The sequence below is a fragment of the Miniopterus natalensis genome, chromosome 1 (assembly GCF_054644295.1).
Source record: "Miniopterus natalensis isolate mMinNat1 chromosome 1, mMinNat1.hap1, whole genome shotgun sequence".
Classification (NCBI taxonomy): Eukaryota; Metazoa; Chordata; class Mammalia; order Chiroptera; family Miniopteridae; genus Miniopterus; species Miniopterus natalensis.
In genome coordinates, this window is record NC_142081.1 from 66,516,669 (window position 1) to 66,535,338 (window position 18,670).

Consider the following 18,670-nt stretch of genomic DNA (forward strand, 5'->3'; position numbering starts at 1 on the left):
TGGAGGCTTACCTGCACCTAAGCAGAGGAGCTGGTTTTCAAGGGTGTAGCTCCAAACCAGTGCCTAAAGATCAAAGGGGATGCTCTATAATCATTTTTCAGTCCACAAAAGTCTTTATTTCCCAAATCCTAGAAACAAAGTGTTCTCAGCTTAACTGCATGTATATTTTTGTCTATTTTCCTATTTATTTATATCAAGATTATAATACCCAAATTAATACAGTTATAATACACAAAAAGAAAGGTTAAGAGAGTGGATGTGTGTGTTACAAGTTTAAAATTTGAAGGAAATGTAGTACAATGGTAAGGGAACTTGTTTGAGTATTTTCCAAACTTTACAGTGATTCGCAGCTGGACCTTGCTGGGCAGGGCCTCTGCCCAGGCTCCCATCAGGCCAAAAAGAAAAAGAAAAACAAACAAACAAAAAACCTTACAGTGATTTTCTATGTATGAGGGACTTTATCATTTTGAACACACTATCCTAATAAACGTACTACATTTGGGATGGTATTTTGAAAGCCATCATTAATATACTAATAGTATATTAGTACACTAATAATGCTTTTTTATTTTAATCCTCACCCGAGGATATTTTTCCATTGATTTTTTTTCCTTTATCTTTATTGTTGAGACCATTACAGATGTCCCCCTTTTCCATTGATTTTTTAGAGACATCGATTGGTTGCCTCCCGCACACACCCTGGCTGGGGCTGGAGGTGAAACCTGCAACCGAGCGAGGTATGTGCCCTTGACTGGGAAGCTAACTCAGGACCCTTCGGTGCACAGGCCCATGTTCTACCCACTGAGCCAAACCAGCCAGGAAGTAATGGTTATTGACAAACTTTATATATCCAGGATACATAAGAAACAATGACTGAGTCTAGAGAGGGAAACAGGGCAACTGAGAGTTGTTAGTGGGCAAAGAAAATTTTCACTGTGTACACTTTTGAACTTATTATCATGTACATGTATTAGCTACTCAAAAATAAGCATAATTTTAAAATTAAAAAATTACTTCCACATAGACTATCTCTGAAGAAGACACAAGACACTGGCAAACAGGAACTGCTTCCAGAAAGGGGAAGTGAGTGGCTAGGAGACAGGTGCCTTTTCTGTACCTTTTGAATTTTTACCATGTGAATATGTTAAACTTTTCAATGATAAGTAACATTTTAAAAAGTAACATGTAATAGTCCTAACAAAGTTTCTCTTTACTTTTTAGTTTTAATTATAGCTTACTTGTACTCCAGGCTGATTCCTGAATTTAGAGGAAGAAACAGAATTTCAAAGCAGAAATCACAAACATACATAAAATTATTTTCTCAAACTATTTTCCAACAAAATTTAAAAGTGTGTAGGGAAGAAAAATACTTCATACTGTAATCTATAAAATCTGTGTGATTACCATGAAATAGGGAGGGATGTTTTAAAACTTTTATTGATTGATTTGAGAGAGAAACATCAGTGTGGTCTACTTATTTATACATTCATTGGTTGATTCTTGTATGTGCCCTTACCAGGGATTGAACCTACAACTTTGGCATCTTGGGAAGATGTTCTAACCGAGGCACTCAGCCAGGGCTTGAAACTTTTAAGTCTGGATTTTTAATCCTTTCGCAGGCATGTCAACTGATGATCTTTGGCACCAATTCAACACCAACAGGAATCCCCAGTTTGGAGTGTAATGAAGAAGGAAACTTTATTCAGTGCGAAACAGCTCAATTGTGCTACTGCATGGTTGCAAAAATAGCACAGCTGTGAGAGAGGCCAGGCCACTCTGCAGCTAGACAGTTTTGCTTTTTTCTGGTCTGCTCTGCCTGTGCTGGTCTGTCCCATTCTGTTCTGGGGAGACAGCTTCTGTTCAGCTCCAGTAGGGAGAAAAATTACTAGAGCTAAAGTCTTCAATCTTCAGTGGAAAGAGAATGTGCCCTTCAGAGGTAGAGAGGGGCTGAATTATACAGACAGAAGACTCACCCCTGGTCCCTGATTGGTTTGTCCTCATGCAAATGAGGACTCCAAATCCTTGCAGTTTGATTGGTCCAAAAGGCACTGTCCTGACTGGTCAGAATGGAGCCACTCTGATTGGTAGGTGAAGAAGCTGATGGGGATATAGCTGCACAGCTCTAATAGGATGGGGAAAGCTTCAGTCCTATTCATTTCACTAGAATTCTAGGGACTCCTTTATAAAGGCTGGCTCAGGTGGTGGAAGGACTGCAGCACAGGGCAGAGGTAGGTATTTCAGTACAGGCTTCTCCCAGAAGTGCAGTTTGCAAGGAGCCCCTAAATGGCTGCTAAGTTCTGTTTTTTAGAGTTTGAACCCAGTTAGCCAGCAGGAGCCCTTCTTAATAGATATCTTCTTTTTCAGGGTCCACAGACACAATTTTAACTTTGGGGTAGAGGGTTGGGGGGGGGGGTGAGTGAAAAGGTGAAAAGGGAATATAGTGAATAATACTGTAATAACTTTTAACAGTGACAGTTACTAGACTTAGTGTGGTGAGCATATCATAAGATATATAAATGTCAAACCACTATTTATATATCTGAAACTAATATTATATTGTATGCCAACTAAACTTTAATAATAAAATAAAATATTTTTGAAGAGATTTTATAGTTTATACTCCTAAAGAAAGCATTGCTTGTTGCTATTCAATTATGTAAAGCAAGAGTATTCATTTGCCTTCCTACAACAACTAAATATAAAAAAGCCTCAAATTATTTCAGTATGATTTTATTACCTAAAAAACAATGGGGCCCTGGCTGGTGTCCTCAGTGGTTAGAGCATCAGCTCCTGTACTGGAGAGTCATCGGTTCCATTCCCAGTCAGCACACACGCCCAGGTTGCAGGTTCAGTCTCCAGTAGGAATAAATGGGGGTGGCAACCAATCAATGTGTCTCTTTCACATCCAAGTCTCTCTCTCTCCCTTCCACCCTTCCATGTGTTCTAAAAAAACTCAATGAAAGAAATATCCTCCAGTGAGGATTAACAACAACAAAACACAATGGGAACAATGGGAACATTTAGGATAATTCCACTGTAATTCCTCCCAAACCAGTAAGAATAAATCATAAAACTTGAGTTACAAAAGGCTTACTGGATAATTAAATTCAATCCCCATTTTACAGATACGGAAACAAAAGCCCAGAAAGTTTAAACTCAAACTTTATGACCAAAACAGCCATAATTAGAACCCAGGCACTCCATCTGCCCAACCAGTGTGATTTCAAGTCTTGCCTCTAATAGGATATAAAGTTACTGAAAGTGTCCTTCAACTTTCTTTTGTTGCTCTATACTTTAAATAAGTTATCTGTCGAAAATGCTCACAATAATGCCCAGCTGGTGTGGCTCAGTGATTGAGCATCAACTTATGATCCAGGAGATCGAGGTTCAATTCCCAGTCAGGGCACATAGCTGGGTTGTGGGCTCGATCCCCAGCAGGGAGCATGCAGGCGGCAGCCCATCAATGACTCTCATATTAATGTTTTTCTCTCTCTCTCCCACTCCCTCTGAAATTAATAAAAAAATATTTTTTTTAAATGCTCACTATTTAATAAATGAAAACAGGGAATAAATCTTTAAAAGTATTTCAGCCCTGGCCAGTGTGGCTCAGTTGGTTGGAGCTTTGGCCCATGTGCCAAAAGATGGTGGGTTTGATTCCCAGTCAGGGCATGTACCCAGGTTGTGGATTTGATCCCCAATCAGGCTCTGTGCTAGAGTCAACCAATAGATATGTGTATGCCCCAGCTCCCTCAAATCTATTTTTTAAAACTTTTAAAAATCAATTTTAAAATCTAAAATCCTCCTTCTAAAGTCAATTTAAAATTTTTTTTAAGTATTTTAATTAATGTAACCTCTTGAGATCAATAACATTGTTAAGTTTTCTACAATAGAAGTGCATTCCTAAATAAGTAAACCCAAGAAAACAGCTGGCAAAACAGTAAAGAAAGTAATTTTATTTTTAAATAAATGGCAAAAAAAAAACTTTACAAAATAACTTTATCAATGTAAATTATTTTTAAATAAAAATAAAGACTGATCATATGTACATCAAATTGTACTCTCATTCACTGAAATGGCACATACACTCCAAACAAGTTACTACAAGAGCAAATATATAAATATATAGAAGTAAATGTACATACCCAAATAACAAACTACAGAAACACCTTATCATTTCCTCTAACCAAAATCTTCTCATAAATATACTGGCAAATATAGCAAAATATCAATATAAAGAAACACACACACAGATACATATATATGCATAAATACCAAAACCCAAAGTTGCATATAGACATATAACTTAGGTGCTTTTATACATATGCATAAACATATGTATAAAACAGCCCAGGCAGAAACAAATTATGATCTACAAAACACAATAATATTGTAACCTTCCCACTACTGGTAAAAACTCAACAGTTCACAATGAAATTGAATTTAATAAAATGTCAATGCTTTAAATAACAAAATCAGAAAAAGAAACCAGACTCACTGAGTTTCTTATAAATTGAAAATGTGAAGATAACATCAAAGACTTAATAGTACAGGGAGGTTGGTGACTCCTATCTAGAATAAAGATTATTTGCTAAATGAAATCACTGAAAGTAAACAGAGAAACATTCTGTAAAGTGCATTAAATTCTTTTTACTTTAAAGGCCCTGCTAGAAACTTGCTGCTGCTCTAATTCACGATTTGGGGATGCAAAAGTAAAAAAGTTGTTGCTGGGTTCAGGTGCTGTGGGAGAACCCACAAAAAATGGTCTGAATTGAAAATCTCCGTCTCCACCACCCTGATTTTGAACTGGTGTACTGTCCAAAGGAAACTTGGATTTGTTCCCTAGGGGGGAAAAAAGGGAAAAACTTAAGCATCTACTTACTTATAGATCTTTAGGACCAAAAAGACAAAAGTCATTCAATAAATATTTTAACAGAATTCAATTCATACAAGACAAATAAAATATAAATCTAATGATGGGTAAAGAAAAGGACCATGATGGCCCCCAACCCCTCCTTCTGACCACAGTATATACTGTACCTTCTTCTGTGAGGCAGTTTCTAATTATAGCCATGACTTCATCACCAAAAGTAATTTGACACAATGAAATATGTTTTTAGCCCTGGCCAGTGTGGTTCAGATAGTTGGAGCATCGCCCATGCATCAAAAGGTCACAGATTCAATTACCAGTTAAGGCATATACCTAGGTTTTGGGTTTGATCCCCAGTTGGAATATGTACAAGAGGCAACAAATCAATGTATCTCTCTCACATTGATGTTTCTCTCTCTCTCCCCCTTCCTTCCTCTCTAAAATCAATAATAATAAAAATATACTTTTAGTAGAGCTAGAATTTACAATATAATTTTATTCATTTGTTATATAATTTAATTCAAATTATATATATATATATATATACACACACACACACACACACACACACACACACACACACACGTGTGTGTATAGATATAGAATCTTTTGTCCCAGGTTCTTTAAGAATAATTTTTTTTAAACGATTGCCATAACACTGAAAATATATGACAATGAAAAACTAGCACATGCTCATGACCTTAGGTCAATTAGAATAGCCTTAAGAAAAATCAGACAATAGATATGATTAAATAAGCATTTAACAACTTCCACTGGACCTTCCCATGGGCTTCTACAAATTTTAAAGGAAACACATAGCTAAAGGAGAATGCTACCTATATCTGCTTCAAGACAAAAATGGTAGTAAGAGGTAAAAGTAAAAAGGTAAGTGTGCACAAAAAGAGGAACAGGAAAGAACTGGTGAATATAAAAGAAGTCAAAATAAATGTGGATAGGAAAAAATAAGAACATTTGCAATGCCCATATGCAGTAACACTTGATTCACTGCATCTGCTGAGGCACCTAACAAGCAGAAAAGGGCTAGTATCATTCTAGATTGTGCACTTCCAGAAGGCATGATTCCTATCTGCATAATATTTATATCCTCATTGCCTAGGATTATGCCTAGCAACCTGGCACATGAAATATGTTTGATAAATATTTGATGAATGAATGACTAAACAGAAGAACAAACCCAACAACCCACAATAACTTAAGAACTGTGCAGTCAGCTCTCTGAAGAGAGCTCTGTGACCTTGACCAACTTACTTAAACTTTCTGTGACTCAGTTTTTTCATCAGTAAAATAGAGATAATAATACCTACCTTATAAAGTTTTTAAAATAACATGAATACATATAGAATTATAACAATGCCTAGCACTTGGTAAGGAAACAATAAATGGCCAGTGATGCTCAGTGGTTGAGCCATTGACCCATGAACCTGGAGGTCACGGTTTGATTCCCAGTCAGGACACATGCCTGGGTTTTGGGCTCGATCCCCAGTACAGGGCATACAGGAGGCAGCGATTGATGATTCTCTCTCATCATTGATGTTTCTATCTCTCTCTCCCTCTCCCTTCGTCTCTCTGAAATCAATAAAAAATATATATAAATAAATAAATAAATAAGGCAGCTAATATTATTATTACTGCAACTAAATAGCTTTTCATTTAAAATAGCCATTTGCAAAATTTTATTTTGAAGATATTTACTCTCTGTTAAAATTGAAGCTGTAATTTAAACATAAGCAAATACAACAGATAAAAGCAATGATGCACAGAAGGAGACACGGATGAAGAATTTAGAGTCTACCACCACTCTCAGCCTTTGGAGTCTCCACTGACTACTTGGAACCAAGCAGAACACCATGTGAAAAATCACTGATTTAAAGAACAGATATTAGATATTACATGTCCTTCCTTACCTAATGGGAAGCCAAAAATACCAGAATTTGAAATCATGGAAGGCTCAAGGGTACCTTCTTGGCTAGCAATCGTGATGTTTCTTAGCCTAAGGCTATCATAGAGGCCTTGGAGCTTTTGATACTGACGATTTCGCTCCATAAGTTTCTCAGAGATGTCACTGAACTTTTTCTTGTATTCTTCTAGCACTTTCTTCATGGAGGTGACCTCCCCTTTCATAGAGGTCAATTCTACATCCTTGCTCTGTATTTGCTGAGTATATATCTTCTCCATCTGTTTCAGATGGCCCTCAGCCTTGCTGAATTTGTATTCTTGATAGAGACGCTCCTGATGTACCTGTCCCAAGAGAGGGAAAAAAATGATTTTTAAGGTAATAAATACAAAAGTTATATATTGTAAAATTTTACACAAATGCTAAAAGAAAAGAAGGACACTTATCCTGGGGTAATTTTAACATCTAGAACCAGGTTAAGAAGCAATCAGGATGTACAAGAGAATGATTATTATAGAAAATAATGTTATGTCACTAAATGCATAGGAAAGAACCTGAGGAATACTCTGAAACCACTACCATTACACCAACAAAAGGAATGAGCATTTGTCTAACCTTAACAAGTGACACGTAGTCCAAAAGTTTTTAAGAAATATAATCCTACGCTTCAAGTAAACCATAGTGTGAAAAACAGATTATCAAAAAAGCCCCCAATTATCCTTGCCTCTTGGTACCTATATTCCATTCTTGAGCATGGACAGGGAGGCCTGTGACTAAAACATAGAAAAAAGTGACAAGATGTCACTTTGTGAGTACATTACATAAGAATACAAGATCTGTTTTACTGGCACACCCTCTCTCTTGCTAGCTTTGTGGAAGTATGCAGCCATGCTGGGAAGGTCAACAAGGCAAGTAACTGAGAACAGATCCTGGGCCAGCAAAATCCTGAAGTCACAATGAATCTACACATAGACTTTACAACCTTCACAAAATTAACTTAAAATGAATCACAGACCTGAATGTAAAACAAGATAGCATAGGAGAAAATCTAAATGCCCTTAGGTTTGGTGATGACTTTTTATATACCACACCAAAGGCACAATCTGTGAAAGAACTGATAAACTGGACCTCATTAAAATTAAATTTTTCTGCTCTGTGAAAGACAATGTCAAGAGAATAAAAGACAAGCCACAGACGAATAGAAAATATTTGCAAAAGACATATCTGGTAAAAGACTGTTACCCAAAAATACAAAGAATTCTTAAAACTCAACAATAAGAACACAACCCACTTAAGAGGCACAGATGGCAAATAAGAAAATGAAAAGATACTACACATCATATGTCATCAGGGAAAAGCAAATTAACACATTGTTTGCGGGTAGTTTTTATCGCGTGCTCTACTACCAGTCAACGTAAAATGTATAAATACGTTTCCCGCATACAATGTGTTAAAACAATCACTACACACCTATTAGAATGGCTAAAATCCAGAACACTGACACCACCAATTGCTGATAAGGATGTGGAGCCAAAGGAACTCTCATTCATTGCTGGTAAGGATGCAAAATGTTACAGCCACTTTGGAAGACAGTGTGGCTGTCTTATCATACAATTCAGCAATCATGTTTCTTGGTATTTACCCAAAGAAGTAGATGATATATGCCCTGTACACAAATGTTTACAGGAGCTTTATTCATAATTACCAAAACTTGGAAGCAACCAGTATGTCCTTAAGTAGATGAAGAGATAAATAAACTGTGGTGTAATGGAAAATTATTCAACACTAAAAAATAAAATGAACTATCATGCTATGAAAACAACTTGGAGGAAACTTAAATGAGTATTACTAAGTAAAAGAAGCCAATCTGAAAAGGCTACCAACTGTATGATTCCAATTATATGACAGTTTAAAAAAGGTAAAATTATAGAGACAGTAAAGAGATCAGTGGTTGAGGGTAAGAAGGGATGAACAGGTGGTACACGGAGGATTTTTAGGGTGCTGAAACTACTGCATATGATACTATCATAGTAAGATACACATCAGTAAACATTTGTCCAAACTCATAGAATGCATAACACAAAGAGAGCCCTAATGTAAACTATAAACTTTGGATAATAGTAATATGTCAATGTGGGCCAGGAAATCTCTGAACCTTCTCAATTTTGCTATGAACCTAAAACTGCTTAAAAAAATAAAGTCCATTAAAAAAAAAAAAAAAAGCCCTTGCCAGGTGGCTCAGTTGACTGGAGCATAGTCCCATACACCAAAAGGCTACAGGGTCAATTCCTGGTCAGGGCACATACATAGGTTGCAGGTTCGACAGCCTGTTGGGGTGCATACAGAGGCAACTGATCAATGTTTCTCCCAATCTCTCTCTCTCTCTCTCCCTCCTTCCCTCCCCCTTCTCTCTCTCAAATCAATAAAAAACATATCTTTGGATGAAAATTAAAAAAAAAAAAAACTGAGCCTCAGCCAGTTTGCCTCAGTGGTTAGAGCATGGGCTTGCTGACCAAGGGTTGCAGGTTTGATCCCAGTCAAGGGCATGTATATTGGTTGCAGGTTCAATCTTGGGCCTTGGTTGGGGAGTATGCAGGAGGCAACCAATCGATGTGTCTCTCCCACATCAATGTTTCTCCTTCTCCCTCTCTCTCCTCCCTCCCTCCCACTCTCTCTGAAAATCAATGGAAAAAAATATCCTCAGGTGAGGTTTAAAGACAAAAAAAAAACTGAGGCCCTCAGTCTAATAGTCCACTAGGAAATGACTGGTTGCCAACAACCACATGAGCTTGGAAACAGATCCTACCTGAGTCAAGGTTCAGAGACTGCAACCCCTGTCAACACCTTGATTGCAGTCTTGTGAGACACTGAGCAGGGTCCAAGACTGAACTCTTGATCCACAGAAACTGAGATATAAATGTGTGTTGTTTTAAGCCACTAAATTTTTTTAAGCCACTGTTTGTTACACAGCCAAAGACAACTTACTAAGACAACTTACTACACACAAAAACCAATTTTGGCTTATCTTTGGATTCACCATCATTTAAATATTAACAGAAAGTGAAATATGAGTACTCTCATTTTTTTAACCATTTTTAATTTGCCTATTCTATGCAGTTGTATGTAATTCCACCAAGTCTGGGTTACCTGTCCCTACTATATGGTCTCACAGCACTTTGTACTTCCCTTATCATTGCAGACATTAAAAATGTATTGTAAATGTCTGCTATTTTTTTTCTTTTAATGTTTAACACCATTAAACTGTAACATCTTTGAAGATCATATGTCTTGTTCATTAATGTATACCCAGCACCTAAGAAGGTGCATGAAACATAAATGTTTCCTGGTAAGCAAAAAATATGTTGAATGACTAAATAGGAAAAAAATTAATAAATGAAGTAAAGAAAAATTCATTTCTGGCTACCTTACTAACCCATTCACTGTTTTCCTCCATATCTGAAATGATGAAAATAATATCACATGTACATGGTCAACCAATGCTACCCCCCAAATAGGAATCTACTTTAATATACACTTTCTATTCATTTAGTCAATGAGTATTTACTGAGACTTAAGACCAATAACTATGATGGTCACTGAGGACCCAGAGATATACAGGAATCCAAACCTGACCTAAAGAACTCTCCCAACCAGAGAAGATGAACAGTATGTAGGTAATTGCAATACAGTATTAATAATACAATAAAGGTAAGCAAAGATGATACAGGAGTAGCCCTGGCCCGTGTAGCATAGTTGGTTGGAGCATCATCTGAGCATCAACAATTCTCAAGTTCGATGTCTCTCACATAGGTGTCTCTCTCTTTCTCTCTCTCTTTCTCCTCCCACAACTTCCTCTCTCTCTGAAATCAGTAAACATATCCTCAGGTGAGGATAAAAAAAAAGATGATACAGGAGTATGTAAGGGGGACATCTTACCCAGAAAAACATCGTGAAAATATTTACTTGACATATGACAAATAAAATCTTTAAGAAGTATTATTATAAATACACATGTGCCCTGACCGGTGTGGCTCAGTTGGTTGGGCATCCTCCCAAGCACTGAAAGGTTCCTGGTTTTAGGTCAAGGCACATTTCCGGGGTTGTGGGCTCGATCCCCAGTAGGGGGCATGAAAGAGGTAGCCCATCTATATTTCCCTCTCACATTGATGTTCCCCGCCCCCCTTCCTCTCTCTCTCTAAAAATCAATTTTTTAAAAATCCTTTTAAAAATGTACATGTAAGATATAAGTATATAAATCATGCATATGATAGAAGTTCTCCACATGAAGGTTTCTCTAAGAAGGCACCAAAGACAGAAATCATAAAGGGAGTTACAGATGTGAATCTGATGACAAAAATGCTGATACAGCATTTTTTAATAACCTAGAAAATAGTATGATACAATGAAATTATTAAAATTATGATTACACAGAACACACAAAAATTTTCAACTTTGGTATGTCAAAAAAATCAGTGAAGACCAATAAAAGGTAAGTGAAAAACCAGAAAATTTCTTGCAACATATAATTCTCTCAAAACAAAAAGGAATACAACTACAGCACTTGAAATTAGTAAACTGAAATAAGCAAACTGAAAGGCAATTTACAAAAGAAAAATACATGAAAAAAATACAAGAAAATGTATCCACCTAAAAGTCATACAAGAAATGCATATTTAAAGAGCCATAAGATTCTATTTTACCCACATCTAATTGGTAAGTAGAAAGTGTGGAGAATCAAGCACCATCATATACTTCTTAGGGGAACACAAATTGATATGACCTAACTTGAGGGCAATTTAAAAAGACTGCAATTTAAAAAACGCTGAAATGTATTTACCTACCTTCAGGAATGTAATCTTAGCAAATAATCAAGGACATAAATTTGATGTTAATGATGCTCATTACAGCATTTTTTAACTTGGAAATAAATTATGATACAATGCAAACATTAAGATTATGATTACAGAATGCTTATTTTTAAAAATATTTAATAAAATATTCATAATAGGCATAATATATCATTGACTTTAATTGGCCACAAAACCAGTATGTGTGGTATTATCCTATTTTTGTAAAGATAAAAATATATATTTATATATAAAATACATATTTATGCACAAAAAAGTAGTAATACACAAAATATCAGCAATAATTATCTCTGAGTGATGGAATTAGGTTTTTTAAATTTTTTCTTTCTTTTGGATTTTCAACAATAAACATTACTTTTGAAGAAAAAAACCAATTTATTAAAAAGAAAGCTTTTGTCCTAGCCAGTCTGGCTCAGTGGTTGAAGCGTCAGCCTGTGGATTGAAGGATCCTGGGTTCAATTGTGACCAAGGGCACATACCTCAGTTGCAGGCTCACCCCACTTGGGGCACATGCGAGAGGCAACCAACCGATGTGTCTCTAACACATTGATGTTTCTCTCTCTCTCTCTCTGTATCTCCCTTCCACTCTCTCTGAAAAGCAATGGAAAAAAATATCCTCAGGTGAGGGCTAAATAATAATAATAAATAATAATAAATGAAAAGAGAAAGTTTTCCACACATTCATAAAAAATAAATACAAACACAAGTGAAGGAAAAACATTAGAAACTTCTACATATGCCTCAAATCATACTCTCTAAAGAAACTAGCCTAAGCACTAACCTGGTATGTCCAAAAGGCCAGTGCTCGGGAGCTAATGTCCAACACAATCTCTGGTCGAAGTCCTGCCAGTACCATGGCTTTATATTCCTCTGATGGACTGAGTTCTGTGCGGACAATATCTAGCTTTCCAGAAAGGGTACTGTTGCAGGCAGGGCAGACAGCTGGTGAACGACTAAACTCACCACTGCCATGCTGATCACAGAAAATGTGAGAGCAGGCAGTGACCCATGCATAACCAGAGAGTTTGATGCGACACTTTCGATAATTACAAAGCAGCATGTCTTCACACAAAGACATAATATATAGTGAGGTCCCAGATTCCAAAATGAATCCTAATAAAAAGTAAATGAAAAAGTCAAATATGTAAAATTACAGTGAAAATGAAAAAAACAAATAAAGAAAACATGTTTTAATTTTATAATAATGTATTTGTTTTTGCACTAATTATAATTAATATATTATATTGATTTTAACCATTCAACCATATTAATTGTGTTCCTTTGTGCAAACCACTACACAGGTCTTGAAAAAGAATTTTAATGAAAAAGTTAAAGACACAGGTGGTTCCAAATCTTAGTAAAATCAAAAATAATACATACATGGGAGAAAAGTTTACAAAGTACAAACAAAAAATTAAATTAGTGCTTTTTGACATTCCTTAACACATAAACAAAAATCCAAATTTATTACCCATTTATAGTTTGCTAAAATATTTTAGTATTACTTCTCACACTTGATAGATATAAAAGTCCAGGAACTGATTTCAGCCATTCTTTAGTGCAGAGTACCTTAAGGTTTTTCATATATGCTGATTTCTCAGATTCTTTACCTACAGAGTAGTAGTAACCTGAGAGCATTAAATGCAAACTAATCTAATTCATCCAAATAATTGACTATTATGTAGCATGAAAATCTGCATAAAAGCACATTTTTAAAAAATCATGAGATCAACAATTCACCTGTTAATAGAAATACTATTCAATGCTATGCTTCTTTTCAAAGCATTTATAAAACTGTTTTATAAATTAGATTAAGTCACTTATTAATATAGCGTCCACTCTCATTGGAATTTTACTAACCCAAACCAGGCAGCAATCTTCTGGATATACTAAAATAAGTCACATATAATAATAATAATAATAATAATAATAATAATAATAATAGTGATACACCAAGCAGACACCAAGAAAAAGTGTTCACATGTCTCAACTGACAAATTTTGTCAGAAATGTTGCGTTATTCGTTGGGGTCGACCGGGACGCTCTGACCCTTTTACCCCAAATGCCCCCCAGTCTCCACAGATACATGGCGCCTGCAGCAGGAGTTACGAGGCGTATTTTATCTCCAGCAGCCTGATGGGCAAAGGGGAAGCAGAAGGGCTGGGAATAGTTTTGAAGTCAAGGCCCTTCTCAGGAACAGCGAGAGGTGCAGCTAATTCCACATTTCCCACGAGAGGGGGAAAAGAGCCAATTTAGTGAGCTGCACAAGTTATCAAGGGCCAAATTTCTGAGGCTTAGATTCACAGAAACAGTACCGAAATTCTCGGCCTGCTTTCCGCGCTGGACACAGAAAATAATTCTAATTACATACCTAACCTGAGGCGCCAAAAAATAAAAAGGAAAAAGGGGGGGGAAAACGCGGGAAAACGCGGTTTTCTCCACGACAGGGAAGGATTCGTTGCGCGCGTCGCCACTACGTCAGAGAGCGCATGCGCAGGGCCGCCCCCGGGGCCTGCCGGGAGCTGAGCGCGGGAGTTCCTGCCGGATGTGACGTCCGGGCTTGGGCCGCGCACCCACCGGGCACACGTGTGTCAGGCGCTGTGAGGACAGGAATCCGACTGAGCCTGGTGTAGGTTTCACACTCGGGAGCCCCCGCGGTTACTGTCATTGAGTGCCCGACTGCCCTCGACGCGCACAAGGAAGAGTACCATCCTAGCTTCAATGGGGATGACACCTGACGTCAGTCTCCTGAGGGTAAGAGCCGAGGGGGCCAGGCGAGCTCACGGGGCTGCCTGAGGACACGCAGCTGTTTGTCCTGGGAAATGCGGGGAGTGCCGACTGGGCAACACAGGCCTTCTTAATTTCAGAAAACGTTCCCCCAAATTGTGATAACTAAAATCGGACAGCTATCACCTCCGTAATGAGGTGAGGTAGATTCTGCCATTTTATTTTTTTGTCCATCTTGAAATAAACATATTTCCAGCTTGTCACATCTTCTATATAGATTTAAAGAAAATAGAATTTTCCTTGATTGAGAGCCTGCATTATGAACATTCATTACTGAGCTTGAAATGAAGCAAGAGGATCAGGCGCCAGTTTTAAAAAATATCTTTATTGATTTCAGAGAGAGGGAGAGGGGAGATAGAAACATCAACGATGAGTCATTGATCAGCCTCCTGCACTCCCGGGCTGGGGATATAGCCTGCAACCCAGGCATCTGCCTTGACTGGGAATTGAACCTTGACCTTCTGGATCCTAGGTTGACGCTCAACCGCTGAGCCACGCCCACCAGGCAGACACCAGTTTTTTGGTGTCCTACCTGTGTGCTCTCCTGGACCAGCTTATGATTGTTTAACTGTACCCACTTGACCCTAATACTTTCATATGTTACTTTCTCTTCTGTTCTGTATTAACTGTATGATTTTTATTTTCCTTGATAGAGTGTATTAGAATTCATTTTAGAAATTAAGCTGAGGAGGGCTTGAGGAGTCCTCCAGATATAAGCCTTAATGCTGTCCTTTGTAGCCACCTTTCCAAATGACATGACTCCAGTATCAATTTGTAACAGACACAATCCAATGAATCAGCAACATACTGGATACCAAGCCCTGCAAACCCTTTACTGGTTGTGAATCTGTAATACTAAACTTTTCTTTTTTAAACAAAAACCTATCCTAATTAAACAACTTTCTACTAAGTTTGTGCGTGTTTTGCAACTTGTCCACAGTAATTAGAAAATGTCCTCTTGGCCTTTGTGTACATTAACTAAAATGTCTATCTTCTGAGAATTTAGAGAGGTAACTTAATTCTTGTGGTACAAATTGGATGCAACAAAAAAGTGGAGGTTCATGTGTAAAACATGTTTTCCTTAACATCTATTTTTGGCTCTCTGAGCCTTTTGTGCATTTTCTGGATTTGACTATAACTTTGTGATCCTAGCCAAGGTACCTTTGTTCTGCAATATTCCTTCCTCCTTCGTTAAGATCATCCCACTGATTCCCAAAACCTAGTGTCCCCCACACCATTTTGTTTCCAATTTCTAACCCATTTAGCTAAAAGCCTGTAGGAGTTACTATATTATCTTCCTGGCGGAGGGGCGGGCTACAAAGTCTTAATATCACAGTAGCCTGGAACACCAGGAACTAACCTGCTTCTTGGTGGCATGTGTCCTGTTCTCTTATAGCATACATAAACCCTTCCCTGGCCTGCTTCTAGGGCGCTCCTGGATGAGTCCACTTAAATCAATCAAGGCTGAGATACAGAGATCCATTCACCAAAGTTTTTAAAATATTAGTTTTTATTATTAAATACCAAGCATATCAAAATGTATGAATGACCATCACTTGGCTTCAATAAACCCAAACTTTCCTCACATTTGATATATTTTAATGAACACAATACAGATACAATTGAAGGCTCACCTCAACCCCATTTTCCTCCTACCTCTCCAGAGGTAAAAGAAGCCAAATTCAGGTGTTTATCATTCTCATACATGTTTTTAGTATATGTGTACACATCAGTCTTTGTCTTCATGTTCTAAAACGACTAAATCTTATAGCACATATAACTTGGCCATTTTAACTCATCATTGTTTTTGAGATGTTGTCAAGTTAATGCATGTACTTTGTATTAACTTATTTTAACAGCCAAATACTATAAATATACCACAATTTATTTACCCATTTTCTAGTGGACATTGGTTCCCAGTTTTTACAATTAAAAACAATACTGAAATGAATTTTCAGTACACGTCTCCTTGAGTACACATGCCAAGAATTCTTGTAGAATGTAATACCCAGAGACTGGGTTAGTATATAAGCATCTTCAAGTAAACTAGCTGTTGCCAAACCACTCTCCAAAGTATAGCTTAAATTTCACTGCCACCAGCAAAGATGAGATCCCATTGCTCCAGACTCATCAATATGTGGAAGTGTCAGGTTTTTGTTTTAATTTTTGCCCATCTGATGGCAGTGAAATGAAATCTCAATGTTTTAATTTGTAACTCTTTGATTACTAGTAAGATTAATACTCAAGAGTCCTCATCTGTGACTTGCCCATTTATATTCTTTGATCATTTCCTTGATTTATATGGAATCCTTTGTCAGTTACATGGCATGAAAACATAAGTTTTAATTTTACTGTACACAAACTTACCAATTTTTCCTTTTGTGCTTCTCTATTCCAATGTCCTATTCTTTGCTTTTCTATCAATTTGAAGTTCTCCTTTTGATCTTTATTCTGTTTTTCCTAACATAGGAGTCTGAATAAACTGACAGCACAATTTGTGCTTATATAAAACTTATACCATTTAATTATGTTACTTTCACCGTTCAGAAAAGATATTTTTACCATGAAGTTTGATTTTGTAGAGATATTCTAAGTACCTATCAGCTATATTATGAGATAAAAATTTTTCCTCTCATTATCTTTGAATATTAGACTGTTAGCATCATCTACTCTAAAACTAATTTGATACTTTTAATAGAAAAATCTTAATCTAAAGGACAGGTTTCATATTCTAACAGAAGTTATTATAGTTGCATACCATTTTTGTGATTCTGGTATAAGCATGAGTATTAAATTCTATTCTAAAACACAGTGAAGTATATGAGACTTCGAATATTTGGATGTGTATTTTATACACTTTGCATGGATATAAGTACAGTATACATGGCAAAAAATTCCCTGTACTATAATTTAACCAAAACAACTGAGAATATTTCAACATTAAATATAAAGCAGAAATAATGACTTTTTTTAACCTTTTTAATTTTATTTTCCCCCCCTTATTGCCTTCCTTCCACCTCCCCAAACCCCCTCCCACTAGAAATAATGACTTTTTAACCACACTTGGCTAGTATGTGCAATTTAAACCAATGATAAATATCCAATAAGGCTATAAAATGTTCATAATAAAACAAATCCTATTAAGTATCAGTTAGCTTTTATATATCTATTCCTCACATACATAGGTTGTTTCACAGCCATTCTTTATTGCCTCTTAAAGGATCAAACATCATAATCAGATATTAATAGTTTTAGGCCCTGGCGGGGTTAGACCATTGTCCCGATATGCCAAGGTTATGGGTTCAATACCTGGTCAGGGCACATACAACCAATGAATGCATAAATAAGTGGAACAACAAATCAATATTTCTCTCTCTCCCTTCCTCCCTCTCTAAAAATCAATATTTTTAAAAAGGAAGAGTCTTAATTAGACTTACTGGTAACCAGATCTTACATCAGAGTCAAAATTTAAGTCCCAGTTATTCCACTTAAATGTCTTGCTGAAATCCCATTAAAATGGTTGCCATTTTCCAAGGATTAATGATTTACTTCAAATATTTTTTGAGTATTTATTCTAGGCCAGGTGTTAAGGAAATTGTCCTGCTTTCATGGAGTTTACAATCTAGCAAAGAACCTAAGGATGATAAAAGAAATATTTTACTCTTTCCTTTGTTTGCTGCCTCATATTTTGCAAGTTGATTCTATAAACCATTTCTGGTGAGAAAAGCCAGCTTCCATCTTTAATTTGAAGAATCATCTACATCTTCATACTGCAAAGAAAAAAAGGTATTTTTAATTAATATTGCTCTGAATATGTGAAAATAGAGTAAACCACTTAAAATTTAAACATCACTTCAGAATAGTGTTTCAGTGCTCTTTCTTACATAGCCCTAGATCAGTGCTATTCAAATACTATTGCAATCAAAGGTTTGTCTAAAAACTATATCCTCATGTTTTAAAATTAGTTTTGTTTAATTACAGGTAAATTCTTAATATAGCATTACCATCTGCTTTGTAATTGTTTGACTCCGCAAAAATCAGAAGGCACTAACGGACAGCCAACCCATCCCCATGGTGCTCTGAGTGAAGACAAGTCAGCTTAGATATATGATGGACTAAAATCCCACTACCTAAGGCTCCAAGCAGTGAGAGGAACAGCCATCAAAGTTTATCTCCAACCATTTTAACAAACATTTTAATAAATGGTTTAAAAAGTATATATTAAAGCCTGGC

The 18,670-nt window shown here is 36.5% G+C and overlaps 1 protein-coding gene and 1 non-coding gene across 2 annotated transcripts; both read right to left on the reverse strand.

Annotated features, from left to right (window-relative positions):
- Window positions 1-4,636: 4,636 nt before the first annotated feature.
- CCNB1IP1 (cyclin B1 interacting protein 1) lies at window positions 4,637-12,728 on the reverse strand. The gene is made up of 3 exons (XM_016199655.2): window positions 12,432-12,728; window positions 6,793-7,126; window positions 4,637-4,839 (listed from the first exon to the last, which is right to left on the reverse strand). Exons 1-3 carry the CDS (start codon window positions 12,726-12,728, stop codon window positions 4,637-4,639), a joined length of 834 nt encoding a protein of 277 aa, XP_016055141.2.
- A 5,725-nt stretch (window positions 12,729-18,453) lies between these two features.
- LOC148094169 (small nucleolar RNA SNORA79) lies at window positions 18,454-18,601 on the reverse strand. Its single transcript, XR_015716528.1, has one exon. It is a non-coding gene; the product is annotated as a small nucleolar RNA SNORA79 (small nucleolar RNA).
- Window positions 18,602-18,670: the final 69 nt, after the last annotated feature.